This window comes from Tribolium madens, unplaced genomic scaffold (assembly GCF_015345945.1).
Source record: "Tribolium madens isolate multiple individuals breed KSU strain unplaced genomic scaffold, Tmad_KSU_1.1 Scaffold_3;HRSCAF=73;Tcas5.2_LG2, whole genome shotgun sequence".
Classification (NCBI taxonomy): domain Eukaryota; kingdom Metazoa; phylum Arthropoda; class Insecta; order Coleoptera; family Tenebrionidae; genus Tribolium; species Tribolium madens.
The window spans coordinates 5,813,202-5,836,660 of NW_025401006.1; the positions used below are offsets into that span (position 1 = coordinate 5,813,202).

The window sequence follows — 23,459 nt, forward strand, 5'->3', positions numbered from 1 at the left end:
TAGTTTTCCTTAATTTTTTATTATCATCACAAGCTCCATAGATTCTAGATCCTGATTTAAAAAATTTTTCCAGTCACGTGGTCCCTAGATTTACGTGACTTATTTGGTACGAAAATGTTACATATTTTGATTTTGCTATTCAAACAGGGTTTTACTTTTATAAAAATATTTATTTTATGAATAAATAGTAGACATTAAGTCCACACTCCTACTACACTAACAGTCACTAGCCCGCTTCACCTGTTAACCCCCAGCGGTTGCATTTGTTCGGAAGTTGGTGGTTTGGAAGTGACTGTTTCCTCCTCATCCGGAGTCTTCTTCTTGCAACAGGAAGTGAAGAAAGTGTCGCCTTTCCCGAATTCTTCGCCGTCTTGTATTGTTTGAGGCATGGGTTTGTTCAAAGTTTCCGGGAGGAAAAGCGTCAGAAAACCGGAGATTAGGGCAATAACTGCGAAGATAATGGACGGTAGGGTTGGATCGAACGAATCCAGGAGTGTTATGAGAGGAGTTAGGGCACCGGAAGTTCTCGCACACATCGCGCCGATTCCGAGAGCGGAGTTTCGGACAACAGTGGGGAAAAGTTCGGCTGAGTAATTGTAAATGATCGCGAAAGAACTAGCGATGAGGAATTTGCCAACGACGACGAAGGCGGTCGATTCGGTACTTCCCATGGTTAGATTCGCTGCAGCGATGCAGCAAATCCCGCCAAGAATCATATTGAGGGCGGTTAAGGACCGCCGACCCATCCTGTCCATCAAATAGACAGTTAGAACATAGCTGGGCAATTCCACCAAACCCATGACAAACAAAATTAAAAACGGATCGCCACTCAACTGACCCGTATTCAGCGACAACCCATAATAAACCAGCGAGTTCGCAAACCAATTCAAACAGACATTCAAAGTTTTAATTCGCAAATTTGGTGTTTTAAATAGATCCAAAACTCCGACGGAGTCTTCGGTTTTGGTCCGACTTTCGGCCGTTCCTTTCGATACGAATTCGGCCGCTTCGAGATTAATTGGGCTTTTATTCATTTTGAGTGCCTTTTTGACGATTTCGACGGCATCACGTGACCGGCCATTGGCCCATAACCATCTGGGTGACTCGTCCATGAGCCAATAGTGACCAATAAGAAGCACACTGTGCAGTCCGTAGACAACTTGGAGCAGTTGACGGTCTTTTATGAGGGCCCCCCAGCCCGCGACGAGCATAATGCCACAAGCGAAAGCCGCTTGGAAGGCCACGCCACACATGGAGCGCTTACTGGGGCCCACTAGCTCCATCGTCAACACGAAACCTGACAAAAACGAAATTAAGTGTTAACACTCAAAAACAAAAACTTTTTTACCTGGTATGTAAGCCCCAGCGGATCCGAAAATCCCATACAAGTACCTCAGGGCTAAAAAGGAGTAATAATCCGGGGTGAAAGCCACTGCAACTCCGATTACTAGTTGCAATAAAGCTGACCAGCAGAAAACCGGTTTTCGTCCGAACTTATCCGCCATATTCCCGAGGGTTACAGCTCCGGTGAATACCCCAAACATATAAATGGCTTGAGCTACAGCCCCCATCCATCTATTATCACAGACGAAACTCCATTCAATCGCTCTGGAAGTCTTATAGTACGTGTAGTCGTACACCCAGGAATCACATCGGTACGACTCATTGGTGGTGGTATTAAAGAGGCTACAACTGTCGAAATCTCCAGAAGGGAGTTTGGGAATGTATGAAGCGAGTTCGGACGAATTTAATTTCGTCATTGTGAGATTGAAATCGACCCCTGGAATCTCACATCTGGGGGAAAATTTATTACTTCAGAGCTTTGGGAGTGTTGGGGGAATTACCTGTGTTCAGGTACTGCAGCCACTGTTACAAGGGAAAGCATGTGGAGGCCGGCAGTGACTGCTGAGAGGATGTGAAGGCTGAATTGCCACATCTGGTAGCGACCGAAGTCACCTAAAAGAAGATAATTTTTGCATAAAAGCGTAAAGTATTGTAGATTCCGGAAAATACATTTTCCGGCCTTGACACTTTTGTTGTGGATCACTGGACCAAAACTATATGCAAAATAAAAAGATTTGCCGATATGGGAGTACTTTTTTATGAAATTATTTTATCCTAAAAGTCGTAATGGATGCTATTTATGTTGATTACGAAAAACATACAATAAACAAGAATTTGTTTTTAAAAATAAAACCGACTGATAATTGGGGAATTATGTAAAACTGTTTAAATACTACAAAAAATTTCGAACTTGTCAAGGGCGCAAAGTTATTACTTTACTCCCGTGACACAAAAATTATAGCAACTGTTAAATTAAAATCCTGCCAAACTTTTATTTTGTGGTTTTGAAACACAACTAGGAACTAATTTGGTATTGATGTTTCTTTGTCTAACGGAGTTTTACAAACAAAAATGTTTTTATTGAAGAATAAATTTTTTTGTCGCAATAAATTGTATGAGATTTGTTCTTGTTTTTTATTTATTCTGGACCAATTGTGTTATTTGACCCACAATTTTATCTCTCAATACACTGATAAGCCAAATTGTGTTTGATGTGTAATATTTTAATGATACAGGTTATAGTCCCATCATTTATTTCCTAATATCTTTTTAATTAGAGATAAAATTTAAGAGCATAAAACTGTCTCTGGTCCGATAATTATAAAAAAATACTCAATTCAGATTTATATCATTTATCACCAAGTGAATTTCCCTGTTGACAATTAAATTTTGCAAGAAGTGATAACATCGATTGACGTAATTTCGTAAGTGGGGTAAAAAATCCAAGTAAATATAGCGCCAGGGCTAATTAAACACAATTAGCTTAGCAAGTGAGCATTACCTGAATGTGTTAATTGAGTTAATAAAAACGATCTTTGAACGATAATTTTACTAAATACACTTCGTTAGTCATTTTTTTTACTACAAGTTGCGATAATTGAATTGAAGTCATTTCCTTTGAAACCTCAAGACTCGCTTCGATGTTTAAAAACAAACAGAATGCAACATTGTTGCTTTGAATTTTTACGAAAACAGTAGTAATAATAAATAGTAAATTATGTGTCTCAACCTATTGTATGCATTATTATTTTCCAAACTGGACAGGAAATGACTTATTTTGTCTCCAGGTCAAGCTCAAGGGTCCCGATTTTAGTCAACATTCATGTTGAGAAAGGGCTTTATTCTCGGATATTTTCCGTCAGAAGATAATCGCAAAGGCGAGGTCGTTCACATTATTATATGTAAATCATTATCTCGGATTCGTTATGGTTTTAATTTTTATTTTCATGACCACAAGTGTGTCAATCTACGTTTCCATCTCTTTGTACTCGGAGGAAACAAGCAATTTTGAAAAATCTGCAAATATAATAAATCACGATATAGTTGCAACGCCTAGATAAACATTTTGATTCGGAAATATTGGGGACAAATCAACAGCGATAAAAACAGTGCTAGTAAGTCAAGAACGAAAAATGGGGCCTTTGTTTTTTAGCACGATTTTGAAATGTGATTGAGCCATTGTGTACATAATTACTTCAACTGAGATTATTTATATCGCCAATATATCATTCCATAAAATTTTGTAATAGCTATAGTAAAATGTGCAAACAGTTGGCGATCAAAAAAAAAACAAGAAGGTCCCTCTCCTCAAGTTGCAGTTTTATGGCAAACATTATTCTAAAATTAGTTCCATAGTGGTCAGTGACCCAAAAATTGTTAAAATCCAAAATGTGACTTACCCAGATACCCCATCATGGTCTCTAAATCGTAGGCCCCGTCCATCTCGCTGGTACTTCCGACTTACAAAACAAAAGTCTTCTCCACACACTACACTCTTTTACATTTCATGTGTTCCAAGCGACTGCGCTTCTCCAACAAGATAATATACCAAATGTGGTTGGGAAAAGTGATCGGCTTGTCACGTGTTGGTGCCAAAAGCACGTGGTTTTTCTGAAAAGGGTGCTTCGGAAAATGCACTATCAAGTCATAAATATGTAAATACAATAGGTACTCAATGCGCGACTTTGGAACTACATTATTCAGTCAATAAAAATCGTTTTGTTTCTCAATGATGCACTAGGCCTGCTACGAGTTTTTACGATTTACGTGAGTCGATTATTCCTGGCCTTGATAACATGAAAATTTATTATTAACTTATCTTAACAGATCGATATCTGCTACTTTCAACAAATCGGTTTAAACATGCTTGTGAACAACAAGTAATTTTTTTTTTTTTGATACAAGTAGGTCAACTTTTTTGCTATTGTTACGATTTGATGAAAGTTAGTGATCAAAACGCAAAGAGAAAGTTTAAAACGGTTCTAAATTGACGAAAAAAGCTCTATAAAAGAATAGAGGTCAAATTTACTAATTTACCTATCCTTTCCTCGTCTTATTCCCCAACATTTTTTTTTATTTCCTTCTGCACCTGTCACACACAATAAATTGTATTTCTGTTAAATGACTCAGATACAAAGTGTATCCGTCTCTATAACTCACATCCACTTCTGCAAACTAACACTATTTTTAAAACTAGTCGGAGAGTTAACGTCAATAAAATTGATCATCGAAAACTGTACTAAAACCTTTGCTTTGTTAGTCCCCGATCCTTTGGCAAAACTACAATTTCCTAATTTTTTCTCTGTTTATATATAAGTCGTACGTTTCGCACTGGGTGATAATGAAATTGACAAACTCTCTTTGGGAAAAATCCTCATTTAGCTCCCCTGTGAGCAAACACACTTTTATCACTGAAAAATTGAGATAACTCAAACGTACCAACATCTTTTTAATTCCGCTTTTATAAATAGAACCGTGTGATAAGTGCATCTAAATTAGGTTTGTTGTAATTACAAGCTCATTAAACATACTCTAAAAACTACAACAATTGTTTTTTATTTTATTTACGATACGTGCAAGTCAAAAAAGGTTCCATCTGTTGTTGATGGTTTTTCGGCTTTGTAGCGCCAAATTTTTCAGACACGTGTAGAGTAAATAAAGTAAAAGGTCAACATTCTTCCCATTTATCGCGATTTTTGTGTTCACTCCTTCGGGAACTCTGCTGGGAGGAGCGTTGACTAGATGCCATTTCCTGGAGTGCAGTGGAAAGTTTTCCCGAGCGAACCGGTGCAGTGACGTCAACATTTAAATTAAATCAAGGTTTAATGTAACTTTTTTGGAAATAAATCAGTCAGAAATTTCTAAGCGATTTTATTAAATGGGTTGCGTGTCGATTACAAAAGTAATTGTTATTACAATCTAAAGAAAAATAAATATTTAGTCAAAGTTATTGCAAGATAAATAGAGGAAGGTGAAGGTAAACTCTTAAAATATACAAACAATGAAAGTGCCTACATGGTCACCACACACATATTTGCAAATTGAAAAAATATACCTATCAAATGATATTAAAAATCTTATTGTACTTGGGCTGGAAAAATAGTCAAAGCATTACTGTAAAATCAAAAATGAATTTTAGTTGGCAACAGTTTTTTTGCAAAAAGGGTGGCAAACTGGTCCAAAACAACATCTGGGGCCTCAATTTTTGATTATAAAATAAACGAACGCAATGTAATGTCTCTCTGTTGATCCCGAAAAGTAAAAACCAGTATGTCGTGTGTGTCATATCTCTTGACACAAAATGAAGTTTTTCAGAAACAACGTTTTAGTCTCTGACTCGTCACCCCCCGAAGAAATCCTCCCTGCCATAACCGGATGTTGCGGTTTCTGGCAAATATCCATCTGTTTCGTCGCTTTTCTCGCCCAATTCATCCACGGCCTTGACGTTACCACCATCCAAACCTCATCCCCTTTGGAAATAAACTACACTTGCAAGGGAACAAACTCGACCGAGTGTTCCTACCCCAATGGCACCAAATGCATGGAATTTGAATACCACTCGTACTCTGTCATTTCTTTCACCAAAAAAGTGACCAATTTTTTCTAATCAACCCAAATAATCCCATAATTTTAGATGAATTTAGTTTGTGAGAAGGAAGATTATGTCATTTGGATCAAAAATTTATACCGGATGGGTTTGATTCTGGGATATTTTTTGAGCGGTGTTTGTGGAGAAAAGTTCGGGTTGAAGCCAACGGCCATGGTGTTTATTTCGTTGCAAAGCTTGACCGGGCTGTTTATTTTGAGTATGAGGAGTTTTGAAATTGTGATTTTTTTTGTCTTCACTCATGGGGTGTTTAGCAATTCGATTAATCTTATTCCAGCAGTAGCAGGTAATTTTAAATTGCGTTTTGGAAATTGAACATTTTGTTTTGTAGTAACTGATGTTGTGGGAAATAGGTGGAGGACTTTGGCCCTTGGCGTTGCTGCGACTGCTGTACCTCTTAGTATTTCCATATTTCCGTTTTTCTACAACTTGTTTAGTGATATTAGTGGCATTGTTGCTGCAGATTCGGTGTTTCCTCTAGTTCTCCTTTTGCCCCTCATGTAAACATATTTTAACATTTACATACAAAATGCTGGGAAATGTGAGACTAAACTAAAAGCGGTAGTTTTTCTTCCTCTCAAAGACATTTCATATTTTTTCTCACATTTTCTGGGAAATACATCAAACGTAACATTTTAGATATTTTCGAGACTCTCCCAATTACGTCGTTTTAATACTCGATTTTGTCAAAGAAGAGAAAATTCTTCGCAGAATCTCGCGTTGTAACAAACGTCCATTGCCTTCGGAGGCGCGTTTGGCCCCCGTGCAAGTAATTGTTGTACGTTTTTCAAGAGTAGATTTTTGCGTTATTTACCCATTTTTAGCGTTGAATTTTAGGACAGTGGTGTGCCCCAACGCTGCTCATTTTGGGCACTCTGGAAGCCGACATTTCTCCGAAATGCTTATTGTGCGCTACTGTGTAGTTGGTTCTTTTTGGGATACACACAGAGCCTTATTATGGAATACGCTTATAAAGAGTTTAAGAGTTTATCATTGTTTGGTTGTTGTGGCGTTTTTGGATGCATAACTGCTGTGATTTTGTGCCATTTCATCCAGCAAAAAGTGATAATAGGAATTTTCACGATTTTGAAAAACATCTCAATTGGGATTTGCATATTGTTGGCTCTTTTGTGGAAGCATCCTGTAAATACCAAAATTTGGGGAAAGAGGTTTAGGGATTTTTTCAGGAATGTTTAATTTTTCGAGTTGGACTTTTGTCGAGTGCGTTTTGGATGTGGGGGGTTAGAGCGGCCCTTTCGACTCTAACACCGAGGATGTTCCCGACTGAAAAAAGATGTCTCTGTTGTGGGGTGTGTTTTAGTTTGTATCATCTTGGATACTTCTTGGCGATTTTGATAAATTACTTTTTCGATTACTCGATTTGGACCATTGGGGCTGTGTTTTTAATCGGGGGTGTTATTGAGCTATTGGCGAGTTTCTGGTTTTGGGATGTTCACAATCGGGAACTCCCCGATTATTTAATAGATTGTTTAAGATTTGATAAGTAATAGAAGTGAATACACAATTTTCATAAATAAAAAAGTTGTTTCAGATTTTACAAACCAACGAGATTTTTAATAATCTATGAAAATAGAGGGTCACAGGAAGGGGAAGTGGAAGTCAAAGTAATGGATTTGAATCCGACCGAGCTCCCTGTTAGGAAAAAATGATTTTTCGAAATGTCTCAATAAAATATTGAAAGTTTGACTTTTTTGACTTTGTCACATGTGTCATGTCTCTCTCCGGTCTCCCTCTGACCAAAATCAAAGACGGCACTCCGCCTGAAGAGCTCCTAGCCATCAATGCTGGCGGTTTTGGCCGGTGGCAAATCAGTGTCGTTTGTATAACACTCCTCTGTATCTTATTTCACGGTTTCGACGTCTACACCTCGAAACTTGCAACCCCAATTCCCTTAAATTACACCTGTTCCGCTCCAAACAGCAGTCGGTGTTTCTACGCCAATGGTACCAAATGCCAACACTTTAATTTTTCCAAAGAGTACGATATTTACACCTACGCCGAGAAAGTAAGTTACTATTGTCAGATCAAAAGTAATTCGCTTGTTTTAGTTTAATCTGGTTTGTGAGGATGAAATTCTGGGCTCTTGGGTGAAAAATTGTTTTTGCGTTGGGGTTGGTATAGGTTTTCTTTTGACCGGATGGACGGCAGATAAATACGGACAAAAAATAACAGCCATGGTTTTCATACCGTTGCAATGCTTATTGGGGGTTTTTCTAATCAGTATTAACAACTTTTCAATGATGTTGTTTTTTGTTGTGGTGCAGGGAATTTGCTCTACTTGCACTGTTTTACTTCCGCGAATAGCAGGTTAGTGATTATGTTGTGTATGTTTTGTTAAATGTTTCTTGTAGTGTGCGAAGCGGTGGGTAATAAATGGCGAACCTTCATGTTGGGTTTTGTAATGGTGCCATTACCGATTGGTTTAATAATATCTCCATATTTGTTTATTCTCTTGAGTGACATAAACAAAGTTGTTGCAGTCGTTTCCGTACTGCCATTATTACTTTTAGTCCCCATACTGTATATTTCATTTACATTTCTTTAAAGTATTTTTACGAAAAAGCTTTTAGGTACTTTAAAGATTCTCCAAACAAGGTTCTAGTGACTCATGATTTTAAAAGAGTGGAAGAATCGGTTCGAAAGATAGCTCAATTTAACAAACAGCCTTTGCCGAATGACATCAGAATACGTCCAGTTCAGTTAACTGTATGTTTGCAAGTGGATTCTTGGCTTATTACATACTTTTCAAGGCTATTTTTTAGGAAAATGCCCCACCTAGACCGAATTTATTTCCGATTATTTGGCAACATTCCGAAACACGAAATATCTTCTTTGCAATCACTATACATTTATTTTTTATTGGATTCACAATGGATTTACTACTTCTTAATCTTTACCACGTTTATTCTCAGATCTACATTTATGGTATATTTGCGATTTTCGCCATGATCACTGGAATTGCTTTGGCTCACTTTGTAAAAATTAGTACAATCATTGCAGTTAGTTGTGTTTTGAAGGATGTTATTCTTTGTGTTATTTTTTTAAGCGACGACTTCAGCTATATTAAAATCGTGAAAATATTACGCAAAAAATTGACACAATTTTTTATAAAATATTTTTTTAGAACGGAGGAATCATTTTTGGACTTAAACTTTTTGCGACATTTCTACATTTTGTGGCATATATTGTTTCGGATAATATAACAACACGAATATTTCCTACCGATTTCAGAGCGCAAGGAGCTAGTTTTACTCATGGTTTATTTTTCTTGGGCAATTTTCTCGGTTCTGTTATGCTTACTTATTCAAAGGGAAACTTATTTATTTGGCCATACATAGTTATTATAGGATTTATAGCACCCATTGCTGAAGTTACTTGTTCTTTTTGGTTTTGGGATGTACATAATCGAGAACTTCCTGATTTTTTTGAAGACGCAGTAAATTTTAAACGGTACTTAGGTATATTATTAAAGCTTTTTTCCTTTTAATTGTATTGTTTTAGGTATTATAAACCTGTGAGGTATGTGGGTATCGAAAATAAATTTGCTACGCTACGTGAAAAAGAAATAAGATCTATAGATCTAAATAACCTTTCGAACAATTTAAGGAAATAGTTTTGTTAAATACGACAATAAAACTTCTAATTGTTACGCCACTGCTTTTATTTTGTCTGTGGAAGTTGTAAAAACGGCGACATCTACTGCTTATCTTTCTCAAAACGCTAAAGTTTGTGTTTTTATCGGCAAAATATACATCACGTGGTACTCTTATTACGTCATATGTCAAATTGTGACAACAGTAAGCAAATTGTATTTTGCTTGTTAATCCATATGGTCCAGTATTAAAATTGTAATAGTTTTACATTAACAAATCGTATATTTTTAAAATTCGTTCACCACTAGCATTATATTGTAATAATAATTGAGTGTTTTCTTTAAACCTTAAAAATCATCGTTAAGAATGGCAGATTGGGAAGAAATTAAGCGTTTGGCGGCCGATTTTCAAAAAGTGCAACTAAGTTCCACGTCACAAAAGTAGGTATTTATCCCTTGGAGGAACCTCTAACCCCTCTTGATTTTTCCAGACTGTCTGAACGCAACTGCATTGAAATAATCAACTACTTGAAAGAAAAGAAAATAATAGATTTGATTTTCACTGTCGACGGTAAGGAATTCCTGACCCCTTCCCACCTAATCCAAGACATCAAAAACGAGCTTTTTATCAGCGGAGGTCGCATAAATTTAGTCGAATTAGCGAAAAACATTGGCGTTGATTTAGCCCACATCACAGCCCATCTCAAAGACGTCCTCAAAGGCCAAAAAGACCTTCATTCCATCCTCGGCCAATTAATCGACTCATCCTACATCACAAAAATCGCTGGGGAAATCAACGAGAAGCTCGCACAGCAGGGTCAAATTAACATCAGTGATTTAACAATTCAGTATGACCTAAGTGCGGAATTTCTGCAGCAGCAGGTCGTGGAGAAACACTTGGGCAAAATCATTCATGGCAAACAGGACAGCAACGACCCGAGAGTCTTTTTCACCGAATCGTTCATCGCCAGGTGCAAAGCCAAGATCAGGGGGGCCCTGTGTGGCTTGACTAGACCAACACCAATTGCGTCAATTTTAAATCAAATTAATTTGACCGAGAAGTTGTTTTTCTCGCTTTTTGATCAAACCTCCGTGCATGGAACCCTCACGAGCAGGGTTGTGGGGGCCCAGTATATTCCGAACGTTTACGCCAGGTCGCAGGTAAGTCAAAAGACTTATTCGATGGCGCGGATGCGCCCTTGCCCTAAGTTGCATGTCGATTTATTAATTCATAAATAACGTATTTTTTTAAGTATTTATTGTTCGAATTGTTTTATTTTTTCTATTTTTTTGTGAATTTTGGCCCGTATTGCGAATTATTTTATAACTATTTCTTATTTCCAATCCTTATTTTACTCGTATAAATCCGAAAATGTTGCATTTTTGAAGAAAATGCAGTTGTTTATATGCAACTGTCATTGTCGGCGTGTATAATGTGCTGCCTATATATTTTTTTTTACATAAAACAAAAATGTTTTTATAGAATGAATGGGTCAACAACTTTTATAAACAAAACGATTATTTGGAGTACGACGCGTTGACAAGGCTCGGAATCTCAGATTACAAGTCTTTCATCAAAAAGCAATTCTCTTCAGAAGACTTGGTCTTCCTCAATTCCTGTGCTGCTTCCAAACGAGTGTTAGAACGGGCGGAAGCCGATATCGATGAATGTATATCTAGCAAATCTTATGTCGACCTACAATCGAATCTCCCTTCCGTTTTTAATGAGAAAGATATCAAACTAATCCTCGATACAATTTTGACGAGACAAAAGCAGCAACAAACAGTGGTTATTGAGAATTTTATCTTGAGTAAAGCTTTTATCGAAAACTTGTCGAAAAATTTCGATGATCTCATTAAAGAGAAAGCTAAATTTGTTGTCGAGTCTGGTAAATACCAGCAATACCAAACCGATATCCAAATTTCGTCAAGCAAACCGCAAAAGTTTGAAGAAGTGGATGAGAAAGTTGATAAGAGGGAAGAAAGGCGGAAGAAAGCCGCTGGCGGTAAAAGCGGAGGTGGGACGCAAGGGCGCGAGACCAAAACCAAGTCTACGAAGAAAGCCACTCGGGGGAAACACCTGGAGGATGATTTTGAAACTGTTGAGAGGAGACAACAGTTGCAAGTTGTGCTTAGTGAGGATATCGCAGATTTGATTCAAAAGGAGTTGGAAGAGGACGGTTTGGACGAATTAACTGTGCCTTTAACACAGTATTTGTTACCACAATTGAATGAGAAAGGATTGGAGATTGCCGGAGAAATTTACGCCACGACTATAGCCGACAGGACGGCAAATCGCAGACAAACGCATAACGAGCTCCAAAATAAATTAAACGCTCTAATCGGAGACGTGAGACTCTTCGAGAAAGGTTTAAAATTGCTGCCGGAGGATTTGCAAGGACAGTTGGTAAAATATCTGCTCAAGACGCTTTGTACCGATGTTACAACGGAAATCTTGAATTATGTGGCCGCTGAACAAAATTTGAATACTCAAACTGATAATTTTACCAACGAGCAGAGACTAAAATTCGTTAACGAGTTACCACCTGACTTGAAAAAATCTCTTTTACCCCTTGTTAAGTCGCTAACAGGGCAAAGTATCGACGAGTTCATGGTTGCCGTGGAAGAAAGTCTAAATGTATGCAGTATGATTATCAAGAAAATCGATAAAAAGAAAGACAGGACGATAGTTTTGAACCATAAACATGTTTTGTTGGAACAGTTGAATAAATGCGATGATTTGGCTCTAGTTTTGCACTTGACGACTTTGATTATTTTCACGACGGCCACTCAATGTATGCTTCATGCCAGTGGGAGACATGTGGCGGCCATTTTAAATTTCTTGAAACAATATTTAACCCAGGGACAAATCACCGAATTGACTTCCTATCACGGTGAGAAATCCTTTAAACTGGTACATGTTACTATTGTTTTTTTACAGATTTTGTTACGTTGATGCTAAGTGGAGGAAGCGAAGCGGAAAACGCGAAAGAAAAACTTAAAGAGAAGATCCAAACGGTCAAAAATATCGCCAACGAGTTTAAGAAACCCGGAGCTGAGAAGAGTTAATGATTGTAAAAATATGTACATAAGTTTCTATGTAATATATACAAATAAACATTTATTTTAAATTGAAGTTTTGTTTTACTGCATGTGAGACAATGATATTTTTGTTTGAGTTATCTTTTTCTATGAATAATGGGTTGTTGAACTTTTATTGTTTGTAGGAGAAAAGTAGAACTTGGGTTTAGCCGTTTTTTTTGCGCGCGGATGCACAGTTATCAAGGAAATTATGTTGAATGCCAGTGGTCAATGGTCATGACTAGACCGCTCGTAAAAAAAAACTATTAACAATTCCTGTAATAACTCGAACCGTGACATAACTTTAAAAACGAGAACGTCGTGACGAATTGTATTTTTTTAAACGTTTAATAAATCTTTATCAGGTAAAGCTAGCTGACGATGTTGATTTAAAAGTTATTATTAAATCACAGTGATAACAAACAGGGTTGCTTAATATTTGGTGTTGCATAATAAAATTCGAAACTTCTGAAAATACTTTTATTAACAATTTCGTACAGTCCTTCGATAAAATATAACTTTTGCATTGATATGTCCTAAGTTTAAACCATGTCATTCCAGACCGAACAACATTCTCATATCTTTTGTACATTGTATGATTTATTGTCAAAATTGTTAGATCGTCTAATCGTATTGAAATCGTATAAAACTATAAAATAAATGCAATAATACATTGAATAAAAAAATTAGATTAAATTAAAAAGACGATATAGCTAGCAGAATAAATGAAAGCAAAAACCTTGTCTAAAAACTAAGTCGAGAGTCATGTTTGGGAAATCATAGAGGACCATCTTCGACGTCCGTGGATTCTGCAAACATATAACAAACGTAAATTAGAGGCGTATGCTTTTCTATTCTGCTTGCGACATCGTTATAAAATCGATTCGATCGAACGTAATAACCTAATTAGGTAAAATAAGCAGTCAGTTAATCCGTTATTTGAGCGCGTGCAGGAATGATTTATACGCAGTTGCTTTTTAATTGAATTGAGTCGGATTTTGTCAAGGCAATTGTTTCATTTGGTAGTAAAATAGTATCGTACAAGGGACGTCTAGTCGCAGGTTCGCCACTCCAATTGCACTCCTAATTGCTTCAATTGACCGACACAACTAGACTACTCTATTACCATTAGAAATACCGAAATGGACACAATGTCGAACTTTTAATTAAAGAAATTACATCAATTAGGCCAACATTCGAAAAATGACTTCTTAATCGATTAATTGACTCCGGGTTAAAGTACAATAACAGAATTTAGGTAGATGTGTAAACTGCTCAGGCATCGACCGAAATCCTTGATAACTATAAATAAACAGCCAAAAAGTCAACAGACGAAAATATGATTCATCCAGACTTCGCGGCAACTTCAAGGCTTGTTGAAATGGGATACAGATAACAGAATTGCCCTCAGGATTTTTCATATCATATTAAAGCACGTGCATTTTTATCACAGCCTGTAATTAGTAAATGCAACTTACTGGAAACTAACTAAAATAAATTCGTAAGTACTATAGTGGCACGTGTCTGGAAATGGCAGCAAAATAGTCAAAATAAATCAACAAAATGCGTTTCCCCACTTGGCCATAGACCAAAAACGCCATTTGTTTAAATTTTATACGTTTCATTTTACTTTCAATGAAACTCGTTTCAAATTCTTACGAATATGAGGCGTCACCATTATTAATAATATTATTAATAATAAAAAGTTTTAATTTTGTAATTCCGAGATTTTTCCTCCATAGTCTATTGACAATTAATTAATAACGTTTCGATCGTCCATCGAGGAATTTTCCGAGTGATAATCTATTCAATAAAAACGTATTCGAAAATCGATGCGCCGTTCAAAATTCATGATGAAAACCGCCTGCTTTATCACTATTGTAATCACAACATTATATTGGCGCTACTGACGCAGTTCAAATATAAAAAATAACGACAGCAATAACATTTGCGCATGAAACAATTCAACAGCCCACTCTATCACAAAATTATCACAAAACCGAATAATTGTAGCACCTTTTATTCGCGTCGTTCTCATTATCATCAACTCGAATCGACCTCTGATGTGGCTCGATCAACCTACCTGTGACTTTACACGTGCCATTTTTGAGCGTTTCGTTTTTCGTCGTCCTTATACACCTCGTTAGGAACATCGCCACAGCCCCCACGGTGGGCGGAATCCCGGCCAGAATCAAGGGAATGGTGTAACTCTTTTGTTTCTCATAGATGAGCCCCGCGACGTAGGGCCCGATGGTCAGTGGTACCGAACAGGTGCCCAACAAGAAGCCGATGGCTTGAGCAGCCCCCTCATTGCCGCAGATATCGAACGCAATGGGGCCCAATAGTGCGATAAAACAGCCGTCAAAGAGACCCATGCCGAGACTTATGGCAATTAACCAGTAGAATGATGAAGTTGAGGAGGGTAGAAGCATGGTGAGGATGCCGATAATGAAAAACGCGACTTGTTGGAGGAGGATTCGGTTGATTTTGGGGAAGTCGGCGATGTAGCCGAAGATGAGTCGGCCGATCCCGGATGTAATCCCGATGCATAAAACCGGGATTTTACCGTCAACAGGACCCGGGAAACTCGTTTTAACAAAATCAAGCATGTAGACATAAGGAACAAAGTAACCGAAAAGTGAACCGGCTATAACCGTCGCCCAGACTAGATACTTTTTATTGCGGAAAACCTCAACATTGAACGTGTTCCTCCACTTGATTTCCCTGCGTTCGGTTTCTCTCACCGGTTTGAAGAGAAATGCGAAAACCATGATGAGGCTTGCAATTAGGGCTAAAATTCGCAATGTGTGTTCGATTTTAAACCGTTTGAGACACTCGGTTATAACGTATGGCATGGCAATGGTGAAGATTGAACTGCCCGCAGTTACAATCCCGTTGACTATGCCAAGGTATTTCTTGAAGTAGTGGCCGAGGACTGCTAATGAGGGAGTGTATGCTAAGGCACCCCCCAGGCCGTACATTACGCCGAAAGTCACGTAAAGGGCTAATTTATTATCTACACAAAACGACGATAGGAACATGCCACTAGAGGCTATGAAACCCCCCAAAAAAGTGGTTCTTCGAAGGCCGATGAAGTCGGTTAAAACGCCGGCGACGGCCGAGATTAGGAACGTCGTGCCCATGGCGAGGGACCCCACCAGTGCTGAAAGAAATAAAAATCATTAAAAATCATTTTTTAACTAGACCAACAATCTCGCATGACCGGAAAACTCTAAGTTTTCCTCGGAAATATCAAATTTCAGAGCGGTGTAGTGCTTCTGAGAGATTAGCAATTTATCATATCGATTATTATGAGCTTTTGTTAACATAAACAAACACTCTGCTGTGGTCTGGTCATCGTCCACTATTTTTCCGATAGTGTTATCAATCAACTAACAGCTGCTGTTTCTAAGCTAACGTAATATTTGTTATTATTATCCTAATCCAAAAATGGAAGGGTCAATTATTATCGCCATATACGGTCAATAAAATGTAACAAAATATTGTTTGCAATGGTACGATTAAAAATTTCCGATTTATCTCAGACCACTAACAAATCACTAGCAAATTTTTAAATAGATTTGTAAATTAGAATCGAGTTTTGGCCAAGGTTGGCAACTCCGTAGAAATCAACATTTTAAAAATTTAATTAAAAAAGTTATGAAACGCAGACTTATTCAAAACTCTCAAATTAAGAAAAGTTGTCACACGATGGATTAGTTTTTTTTTAATTGATTACTTTTGTTTTGAAAATGAAAACGGGAAATTGTTTTTTTTCATGTTATTTAAAAGTCATACAATTGCGGACGCGGAATTTTGGGCAACAAATTTATATCAGTTCAAAAATGTCAATATAGGCTAGCCTTTATTGTCATAATTGACGTTTGAAACAAAAATTTAAAAGTTTTACTTGAAATTTATTTTTGGCGTCGATTTTCCAAAACAATAATGCCAGCAACAGGTGTTTTTATATAAGTTCAATAACTTATTTTGATTTGTTGTCATTTTTTTCTCTAGCTGTTAGAATAAAAATTACAAAAACCGAAACTAAGGTTAGTTGCATAAGGCCCGTTTTACATTTTTATGTTTTTCGAATGACAAATCGTCCAAAATGTTTCGGGTCCGCAATTGTATTATCGACAAAAATCCACACTTAGACACATTACTCCAATTTTTTGAAAAAGTTGGTACCAAAGTTTTTAGAAGAGTTGTTTCTGACTGGCCATATTAATTTGAAACCATTTTTAACAATAGTATTGATAAAAACTGTAAATTAGTCTGCTAAAAAATAGTAGGTATACCAAAAAACAATAAGTGTTGCAAACACACTCATTGTGAGACGAGCGACATAATGAGAAGTTGTAACACGCGTTATTTATACTATTTTTTCTATTGAGCGCTTTTTAAATTGAATTCTATATTTGACAGTTAAAATTGATGACATTTGACGTACGCAATACTCAAATCGGCTGAAAATAGCTCAAATTGCATTAGTTTCGGTGACATAACAATTTCTCACTTAAAAACGACAGTATGCACACTCAGTGATGTCCAAAAAAAAATTGCATAAAATGTTTCTAAAAACAGTATAACAAAGAGCATTTTTTGTAACTTGGCTCCATTTTGATTCTCTAATAACATATTAAATAACGCGACGTCATCATATGCGATGTCTTAATAGTCAAAAGGCGACTAGATCAAATTTTGACTTTTAAAATTAACATATTATTAAACCTCACAACAATCCCTAAATCGAATAAAGTAAAAATTTTCGTTTAAAAACGGCATAAAGAAGACAAATCAGAAAAAATAGTACAAAAAAAAACTCGTTTCATAAGACTATAAAGCAGGCACTCAATCGTAGCCACGCCACTTCTTTTTTAAACTTGGATTCGTGCTTCAAGCCTGGTCTCATGAAATTGTTATTTAATATACTATTTGTGTAATTGAAAACCGTTGCACAAAATGCTCATTGTGACAGTGAAATAGAAAAAAGGTTTTATAGACCATTGTCACAAATCCCACTAAATTAAGTTGTGGTGTTTAAATATTAACTTTTTTTTAATTTCTACTAAACAAAAATAATAATTATTTACCATTTTTCTTGATCTTGAAAAAAACTAATCATAAAAAATAGATTTTCAGTACTGAAAAAAAATTCTTAAATGAATTTCAATTTTTTAAATAATTTTTAGAATCTGCAAACTTGTAAGAAATGTTCACATATTTATTTGTATAAGCAAATTCCTCACAACCATCTGTCGCCCGCCACTTTTTTCAAACATGTGCAAAAAAATAATTTGATCATAACATTGTAAAATTGTACAGTGTGTTACCTGTTTGTGATAAATAATCCCAAGATTTAAATTATGAAAAAACGAAATGGCCTTGACCCGTAATCTATGTATTACAATTGCTAAGGTTGAGACTTCCGCTTTAGTAGCGCATTTTTCTATCACTTCAATGTGTTATCAAATAACACGTTTGCAAATAAATGCGATAAAACGAAAGTACTTCCTGTGACAACTACAACGGCTAAATTGCAAAATCAAATGTCTTGGACGACTGTAAAAATAGCCAAATATTCAGACCGTCTGCATAGTTAATCCAGCATTGTTTCTCCGGAATGGCAATAAAAATAAAAATAGATTTTTTGAATTAAATTAGCAATGCCTCCAGCACGTGCACTATTATGGCCCGAAATGCCGTTTCTAAAAATAAACTTCTTCCTCGTCTATTTCTGCCTTATTACCTGCCTCGCCGGACGGGTTAAGTGACCCCTTCTTCTTGAAGATCTCGTGGAACTCCGTATAGAGGACCCCGTAGGAGTTGATCACCCCGAAGAGAATCCCGTTGCAGAAGAACGAGCCGAGCATAACCAGCCATGCCTTGGTGCCCCCATCCGGAGGCTCTCCGTGCTCTTTGCGGGGGATGCTTCCGTTGAGGATCGGCTTTTGCTTGTGTTCCAGGAGAGTGGTTCCGGAGTCTTCTACCATTGTCGAGGCACTTGACACATTGCCGGCTTTCACGTGGACGACATCGACTGAGTGCGGTTAAAGCTCTGACCTAGTGTAGAGAGTGAATAAAGCCGGCGCTTGCGCTCCTGGAGTTGATAAAGAGAGGCGATGGAGGTGGAGGAGGATCCCACCTGATATTACGTGGGGTACACCCACCACTATTTTTACTACCAGGAGATGCCCGGAAGTGGGCCAATTTTTAATAACTAGGGCGTTTACCTACTACAATGCCAGAATTTATTCTGCGATTTCAGGCTCGGTTCTTGAACTGGTTTTTAAACGACGATATTATGTTTTATTTTTTTTTTTTCTTATCATTAGCCCAGGTATCTAATTTCGTTATTTGATTGGTGCAACAAAATCAGGCAAAATTATTTTGTATTTTTAAAAATAAACCAAATTAAACATTGGAATTTTGTATTCAATTATTTTAGATGTCATAACTGCAGAAGATTCACTTTGTAGTTTTTTAATTAATTAATATTAATATTAAATATTAAATAATATTAATTAATAACTATTTTATAAATTGCGGCAAAACTTTACCTTAATTTTTTTATGTTATAATGTTTTTATGCATAACATACCTATGTAAAATGTTCCGAGACATCGATTGGCGTCAAGAAAACTAAAATTCTTGATCGTTTAGAATTAATATTCTGGATATTTAGGTAAGTGTATGAAGAAGAATATATTGAATTAAAAACTTTGAGATTGTTGGTGGCGTGGTAGTGTGACAGCATAAGGTCCCGTTTCCCGGCAGGTAGGTCCGGGGTTCGAACCCCGTTCAAGTCAGCAATTTTTCAGTAATTCAAATTCAAGTAGTAATTCAAATTAGCAATGAAAGTGGCGGGCGTATAAGAGCGAGAACTTTAAAAAATATGACAAGAGAGAGGGAGCAAATAAGAACTCAAAAAATCATAACAAGAAAGAGACAGAGCATAAAACAAATAAGTAAACAATGCGCAGTAAGGAAAAGCGCATAATACTAATTTAAATTAGCATTAAAAGATGGCGGGCGTACATGAGCGCGAAGTTTATTAATTACATGTATCTACAAAAGTGTTAATAGTGTAGTAAAATACAATTGTAAAAGGAAACAAAAGGTAAGTTAAAAGAAATACATATAAAGAAAATGTAAGTTTTGTAATAAAAATAAAGGGATATATATTTTTTATTAATTATTATTAATAAAACTAACTAATAATACAAATGTAAAAGATAAGAGCACCACTCACGAGAGCTTTAAAATGTGTACAAAAGTGTACTAGTAAAATGGATATAAGTAAATAAAAGGTAAGTAAAACGAAATAAAATAAACGTATCATAAAATGTACAATAAAAACTTTAGAAATAAATAAAAACTTTTTCTTATTTTGTAAATTTCGGCTAAAGTGTGTTGACAATTGTTAATGTTTACGTATAACCTGTTTTTTCACGGTGATATAGACCACAATTTTTAATATGCCCGGCGAGGTGTTAAATGTCATATTAATAAGTTAATATCTTTTAATACGATGGTTCGTTCACAATCAAACCTTCATGAATAGCTTTGACGCCAAAAAAAAACACCAGTTATTTAAAAAAAAAAACAGTTTAAGTTTAATAAGGTAGGTAGTGTTTGACTATTAAATAATTTCACTGATTAATATTGTTATGAATACAATTTTGTTTTTTGATGGCGGTTTTAAATTAACGTTAAAGAAAATGTGAGAGTTTTTAAGGATTAATTTTCAATAGAAGTACACTAAAATCCATAAACTGATATCTAGATTCTTAATAATGTCTTTTACCATTTATTTTAATTATTTCCTTTTTATAAGTATTCACTTGACTACCAAAAAATATGGATTGAAAAAAACAATGCTATTTTGTGGCCTATTCTGCTATTATTGGAGTATTAAAATGAGTCACTGATTAACTACATTAGACCAATAGTAATTTTTGTAAAAATTGGTAGCGTCAAACATTAACGTTATTAAATAATAAACGTTAACTATTTATTAAAAATTAATTTATTAATGAGGTTAATAAATTATTTTTTTCAATCTTTATCGATCTCTAAAATCATCTATTTAAAATGTGCCAAAGAAACCTTGAACACTATTGGTAAAGATGTTCGTTCAGGCTGACATAATATGCAACAAATTAAATATATTTTTATCTTATCTCTTTAGTTGTAAAAATCAAAATCATCATTATATGACCTAAATATGTTGAAAATATTGTTGAACTCATGATGCTGGTATAATAATTGGAAAATAATTAATTTTATTTAATTATTTTTTTACTGTAGTAGTTTATTGTTACTGACATATCATCTGACCACCGAATTCAAGATTATTACGGCAAACATTTGTTTTGAGATATAAAAATGAGAGGAATGTCCTAAATTTTTAGCTTTTGATTAAATAAAGTTATTATGGAGAGCTTATTTGGGCCAAATATAATCTAGTTCACCATCAGAGGAAAAGAAATTAGGAGTATAAAAATGTTCCATTAACAAATACTTTATTGAAATAAATAGCAATCAATTAAAAACATCGAGAATACCGAAATTACATGTAAACAATATACAAATTGCCGAATAAATAGCCACAATGCACCCACTTAGCACCCAAATTTGGGCAAAGTACCAGTATCAACATTCCGATAACTCAGCGTATTCCTCTTCAAAGTGCCCCCTTTGTGGGGGTACAGATTAAGCGGGGGCAGATTTGGGTGTTCGATGCGAGTCGGCGAGGAGACCCTCGGCCTCACCGGCACCCCTCTTCTGAGCGTATTCCCCCCAAACCCCAAGCTCGCACACCTCATATCCGTATTTCCCACCACTTGGTACTGCTCATCCCTATCCATATCATCCAATTGGTAACTTTCAATGAGAGGCGTCGGTTCCTCGTAGTCGTAATCTACGAATCCGGAATTATCAAAACTGGATTTCTCCCGGACCATACCCAAACCTTTGTAGTAAGGCGGCTGAGAAAGCACCGGCTCGATATTTAGATTGTCCACGGTTTCGTAATGATCGTCAACGTCCCCATAATCGATCAAATCCCGAGGGTAGTTTTCGGAGATGAAGTGTTGGGTGCCATGGGGGGTGAGGGCTGCCCATACCATGCGGTTGTCGGGCACGCTACCCCCGTGAAACATCACGGCTTCAGAGGGGTGAACGAGTTTGTTGCCGTTCAGGTTGGTAACAGAGGTGCATTCACGGGGTTCATGGTTTTTGATCTGGCGGTGGTCGCGCGAATGGAGCGAACATTCATTACCATCAAACATGTTCATTCTGGAAAAGAAACAAATCCGGGGTCGGAAATTAAGTTTTCAAATACAATGACTTACTCTCGGCATTTGAGGAGGAACATGGCCAGGAGGGCCCCCAACAAGAGCACCCCGATGGAGGAAGCCACCAGGACTAAAAGCCAGGTGTCGTCGATGGCGGTCACCGACCATGACTCAATATCTACAAAAGAAAAAAATCACAGGAGGAATAAACAGAAAAAATGTTTGGCCAATTTCGTGTTCTTTGACCTTTAGAGTTTGTCATTGACCAAATAGCAATTTTCGTAAATTAAAATCAATTAAGAAATAAAAGGAAAAAATAGACAAGGGTTGTAAGTGTATAACTGGTTGCCTATCCTATCAAAAATTATCAAAAAATATATTTTTGGTAAAATTGTTTACTTGTGATCTTTGATCTTTGTGAGTTCATTGACACGCTTGCAAACGTGATTTACGTGTCCGCACCTACACTCGGGTCAAAAACCTGCGTTACCTTTCCTCGACATCTCCACGTAATCTCCTCCATCCGGGATCTTGTTCGAGGAGGGCAAAGACTCGCATAACTGTTGTGACGAACACGGCGTCGTATTTAGCAACAAATCTGGTAAGGGGTGTTGCAAAAAAGCCGGAATTGGGGGCGGCGGTAGACTTAGAATACTGTCCGGGGGTGGGCCTACGTCCCAACACTCTCCCAAACAGCCCATCTGAAATGAGATGAACTTTCTAGAAGCGGTTTTGAACCTGACACCAATTCAAGTAGGACTCGATAACGTTTATCGTCGAAAGGAAAATATTTTGGGTAAACAAGTGATAGGGTAAATGGGACTCACCTGTTTGTCTGTTGTTATTTTTGGTAATATGGAGACACCCTATTGGGATAGGGGTGTACAGCGGACTGGGGTATTGATTTGAAAAGGAAACGCATGCGTCGCGACGCCACCCCTTGTATTGATTGAGACAAGTGTGATAATTTGACACGTGTTGGGGTATCCGAGGGAAGATTCTTGCTAATTACTTTCAATTTTTATTCATTTATTTTAATTAACGCAAAAAGTTGCATGATATTTATTTTTATTATGATAAAACAGAAAATGTACGGTCTAATTAAATGACTTAATTGTGTAAAGTACCAAACTATAATCGGTGATACCAACTTTATTAACTTTAATTTATTTTCCTGTCTCAGTATATTTGATTATTATATTGTGTTTTTTTTTGAAGTGCACACGTACCTAAGTGTGTTGTGAATGAATAAAATCGATGTTTTCAAATGTTTACATTTATTTTTTGCTAAAAAATCTTTTTGTGTGTAGAATTAACCCAGCGCATCCACCAAAAATACTCTTCTAGGCTCACGAAACAAAGCCAAGTAACGAAGTTTGTAATACAGTGGCGGACACGGAATTTTGGATATCAAATTTATGTCAGTTCAAAAAATGTCAATGTAAGCCACGCTTTATTGTCATTATGATTGATGTTTAAAAACTAAAATTTGAAAGTTTTTGTTGAAATTTAT

General features: G+C 36.4%; 6 protein-coding genes across 10 annotated transcripts; 3 read left to right on the plus strand and 3 right to left on the minus strand.

Annotated features, from left to right (window-relative positions):
* Nucleotides 1-149: 149 nt before the first annotated feature.
* Nucleotides 150-4,687, minus strand: LOC123006916 (organic cation transporter protein). Of its 2 annotated transcripts, XM_044401839.1 has the most exons (5): nt 4,381-4,687; nt 3,744-3,954; nt 1,845-1,956; nt 1,349-1,794; nt 150-1,297 (listed from the first exon to the last, which is right to left on the minus strand). In XM_044401839.1, the coding sequence occupies exons 2-5, from the start codon at nt 3,784-3,786 to the stop codon at nt 237-239; spliced, it is 1,662 nt and encodes a 553-aa protein (XP_044257774.1). In that variant the 5' UTR covers nt 3,787-3,954; nt 4,381-4,687; the 3' UTR covers nt 150-236. The 2 variants fall into 2 exon arrangements, with proteins under 2 accessions (XP_044257774.1, XP_044257773.1); XM_044401838.1 differs by lacking the exon at nt 4,381-4,687 and having other exon boundaries at nt 3,744-4,251.
* A 771-nt stretch (nt 4,688-5,458) lies between these two features.
* On the plus strand, nt 5,459-7,735 carry LOC123007878 (solute carrier family 22 member 3-like). Its single transcript, XM_044403366.1, has 7 exons — nt 5,459-5,932; nt 5,978-6,236; nt 6,282-6,450; nt 6,590-6,728; nt 6,788-7,093; nt 7,138-7,454; nt 7,503-7,735. The coding sequence occupies exons 1-7, from the start codon at nt 5,645-5,647 to the stop codon at nt 7,618-7,620; spliced, it is 1,596 nt and encodes a 531-aa protein (XP_044259301.1). The 5' UTR covers nt 5,459-5,644; the 3' UTR covers nt 7,621-7,735.
* Nucleotides 7,613-9,703, plus strand: LOC123007877 (solute carrier family 22 member 1-like). 2 transcript variants are annotated; one of them, XM_044403364.1, is made up of 7 exons: nt 7,648-7,976; nt 8,020-8,278; nt 8,323-8,491; nt 8,542-8,677; nt 8,734-9,042; nt 9,096-9,421; nt 9,473-9,703. In XM_044403364.1, the coding sequence occupies exons 1-7, from the start codon at nt 7,683-7,685 to the stop codon at nt 9,582-9,584; spliced, it is 1,605 nt and encodes a 534-aa protein (XP_044259299.1). In that variant the 5' UTR covers nt 7,648-7,682; the 3' UTR covers nt 9,585-9,703. The 2 variants fall into 2 exon arrangements, with proteins under 2 accessions (XP_044259300.1, XP_044259299.1); XM_044403365.1 differs by lacking the exons at nt 9,096-9,421; nt 9,473-9,703 and having other exon boundaries at nt 7,613-7,976; nt 8,722-8,877.
* Nucleotides 9,704-9,774: 71 nt separating this feature from the next.
* Nucleotides 9,775-12,699, plus strand: LOC123007875 (E3 UFM1-protein ligase 1 homolog). The gene is made up of 4 exons (XM_044403363.1): nt 9,775-10,004; nt 10,055-10,724; nt 11,047-12,457; nt 12,505-12,699. Exons 1-4 carry the CDS (start codon nt 9,931-9,933, stop codon nt 12,630-12,632), a joined length of 2,283 nt encoding a protein of 760 aa, XP_044259298.1. The 5' UTR covers nt 9,775-9,930; the 3' UTR covers nt 12,633-12,699.
* Nucleotides 12,700-13,110: 411 nt separating this feature from the next.
* On the minus strand, nt 13,111-18,708 carry LOC123006995 (monocarboxylate transporter 10). Of its 2 annotated transcripts, XM_044401985.1 has the most exons (3): nt 18,397-18,708; nt 14,728-15,807; nt 13,111-13,453 (listed from the first exon to the last, which is right to left on the minus strand). In XM_044401985.1, exons 1-3 carry the CDS (start codon nt 18,638-18,640, stop codon nt 13,422-13,424), a joined length of 1,356 nt encoding a protein of 451 aa, XP_044257920.1. In that variant the 5' UTR covers nt 18,641-18,708; the 3' UTR covers nt 13,111-13,421. The 2 variants fall into 2 exon arrangements, with proteins under 2 accessions (XP_044257920.1, XP_044257918.1); XM_044401983.1 differs by lacking the exon at nt 13,111-13,453 and having other exon boundaries at nt 13,460-15,807.
* A 2,450-nt stretch (nt 18,709-21,158) lies between these two features.
* LOC123007559 lies at nt 21,159-22,841 on the minus strand. 2 transcript variants are annotated; one of them, XM_044402929.1, is made up of 5 exons: nt 22,774-22,841; nt 22,437-22,647; nt 22,004-22,124; nt 21,622-21,947; nt 21,159-21,570 (listed from the first exon to the last, which is right to left on the minus strand). In XM_044402929.1, the coding sequence occupies exons 2-5, from the start codon at nt 22,645-22,647 to the stop codon at nt 21,272-21,274; spliced, it is 957 nt and encodes a 318-aa protein (XP_044258864.1). In that variant the 5' UTR covers nt 22,774-22,841; the 3' UTR covers nt 21,159-21,271. The 2 variants fall into 2 exon arrangements, with proteins under 2 accessions (XP_044258864.1, XP_044258863.1); XM_044402928.1 differs by having other exon boundaries at nt 21,159-21,947.
* Between the last annotated feature and the right edge of the window lie 618 nt (nt 22,842-23,459).

Bases quoted from the DNA above. Each gene is read 5' to 3' on its own strand.
- LOC123007878 (XM_044403366.1), top strand. From the start codon at position 5,645: ATGAAGTTTTTCAGAAACAACGTTTTAGTCTCTGACTCGTCACCCCCC. The intron at 7,094-7,137 runs GTAAATACCAAA...GGATTTTTTCAG, and splicing joins CTCTTTTGTGGAAGCATCCT to GAATGTTTAATTTTTCGAGT. The intron at 7,455-7,502 runs GTAATAGAAGTG...AAGTTGTTTCAG, and splicing joins GATTGTTTAAGATTTGATAA to ATTTTACAAACCAACGAGAT.
- LOC123007877 (XM_044403364.1), top strand. From the start codon at position 7,683: ATGTCTCTCTCCGGTCTCCCTCTGACCAAAATCAAAGACGGCACTCCG. The intron at 7,977-8,019 runs GTAAGTTACTAT...CGCTTGTTTTAG, and splicing joins TTTACACCTACGCCGAGAAA to TTTAATCTGGTTTGTGAGGA. The intron at 8,678-8,733 runs GTATGTTTGCAA...GCTATTTTTTAG, and splicing joins TACGTCCAGTTCAGTTAACT to GAAAATGCCCCACCTAGACC.
- LOC123006995 (XM_044401983.1), bottom strand. From the start codon at position 18,640: ATGGTAGAAGACTCCGGAACCACTCTCCTGGAACACAAGCAAAAGCCG. The intron at 15,808-18,396 runs GTAATAAGGCAG...TATTTCTTTCAG, and splicing joins TAACCCGTCCGGCGAGGCAG to CACTGGTGGGGTCCCTCGCC.
- LOC123007875 (XM_044403363.1), top strand. From the start codon at position 9,931: ATGGCAGATTGGGAAGAAATTAAGCGTTTGGCGGCCGATTTTCAAAAA. The intron at 10,725-11,046 runs GTAAGTCAAAAG...ATGTTTTTATAG, and splicing joins ACGTTTACGCCAGGTCGCAG to AATGAATGGGTCAACAACTT. The intron at 12,458-12,504 runs GTGAGAAATCCT...GTTTTTTTACAG, and splicing joins CGAATTGACTTCCTATCACG to ATTTTGTTACGTTGATGCTA.
- LOC123007559 (XM_044402928.1), bottom strand. From the start codon at position 22,647: ATGGGCTGTTTGGGAGAGTGTTGGGACGTAGGCCCACCCCCGGACAGT. The intron at 22,125-22,436 runs GTAACGCAGGTT...TTTCTTTTGTAG, and splicing joins CGTGGAGATGTCGAGGAAAG to ATATTGAGTCATGGTCGGTG. The intron at 21,948-22,003 runs GTAAGTCATTGT...TTTCTTTTCCAG, and splicing joins TTCCTCCTCAAATGCCGAGA to AATGAACATGTTTGATGGTA.
- LOC123006916 (XM_044401839.1), bottom strand. From the start codon at position 3,786: ATGGACGGGGCCTACGATTTAGAGACCATGATGGGGTATCTGG. The intron at 1,957-3,743 runs GTAAGTCACATT...ATCTTCTTTTAG, and splicing joins GACCATGATGGGGTATCTGG to GTGACTTCGGTCGCTACCAG. The intron at 1,298-1,348 runs GTAAAAAAGTTT...CGTTTTTGTCAG, and splicing joins CGCTGGGGCTTACATACCAG to GTTTCGTGTTGACGATGGAG.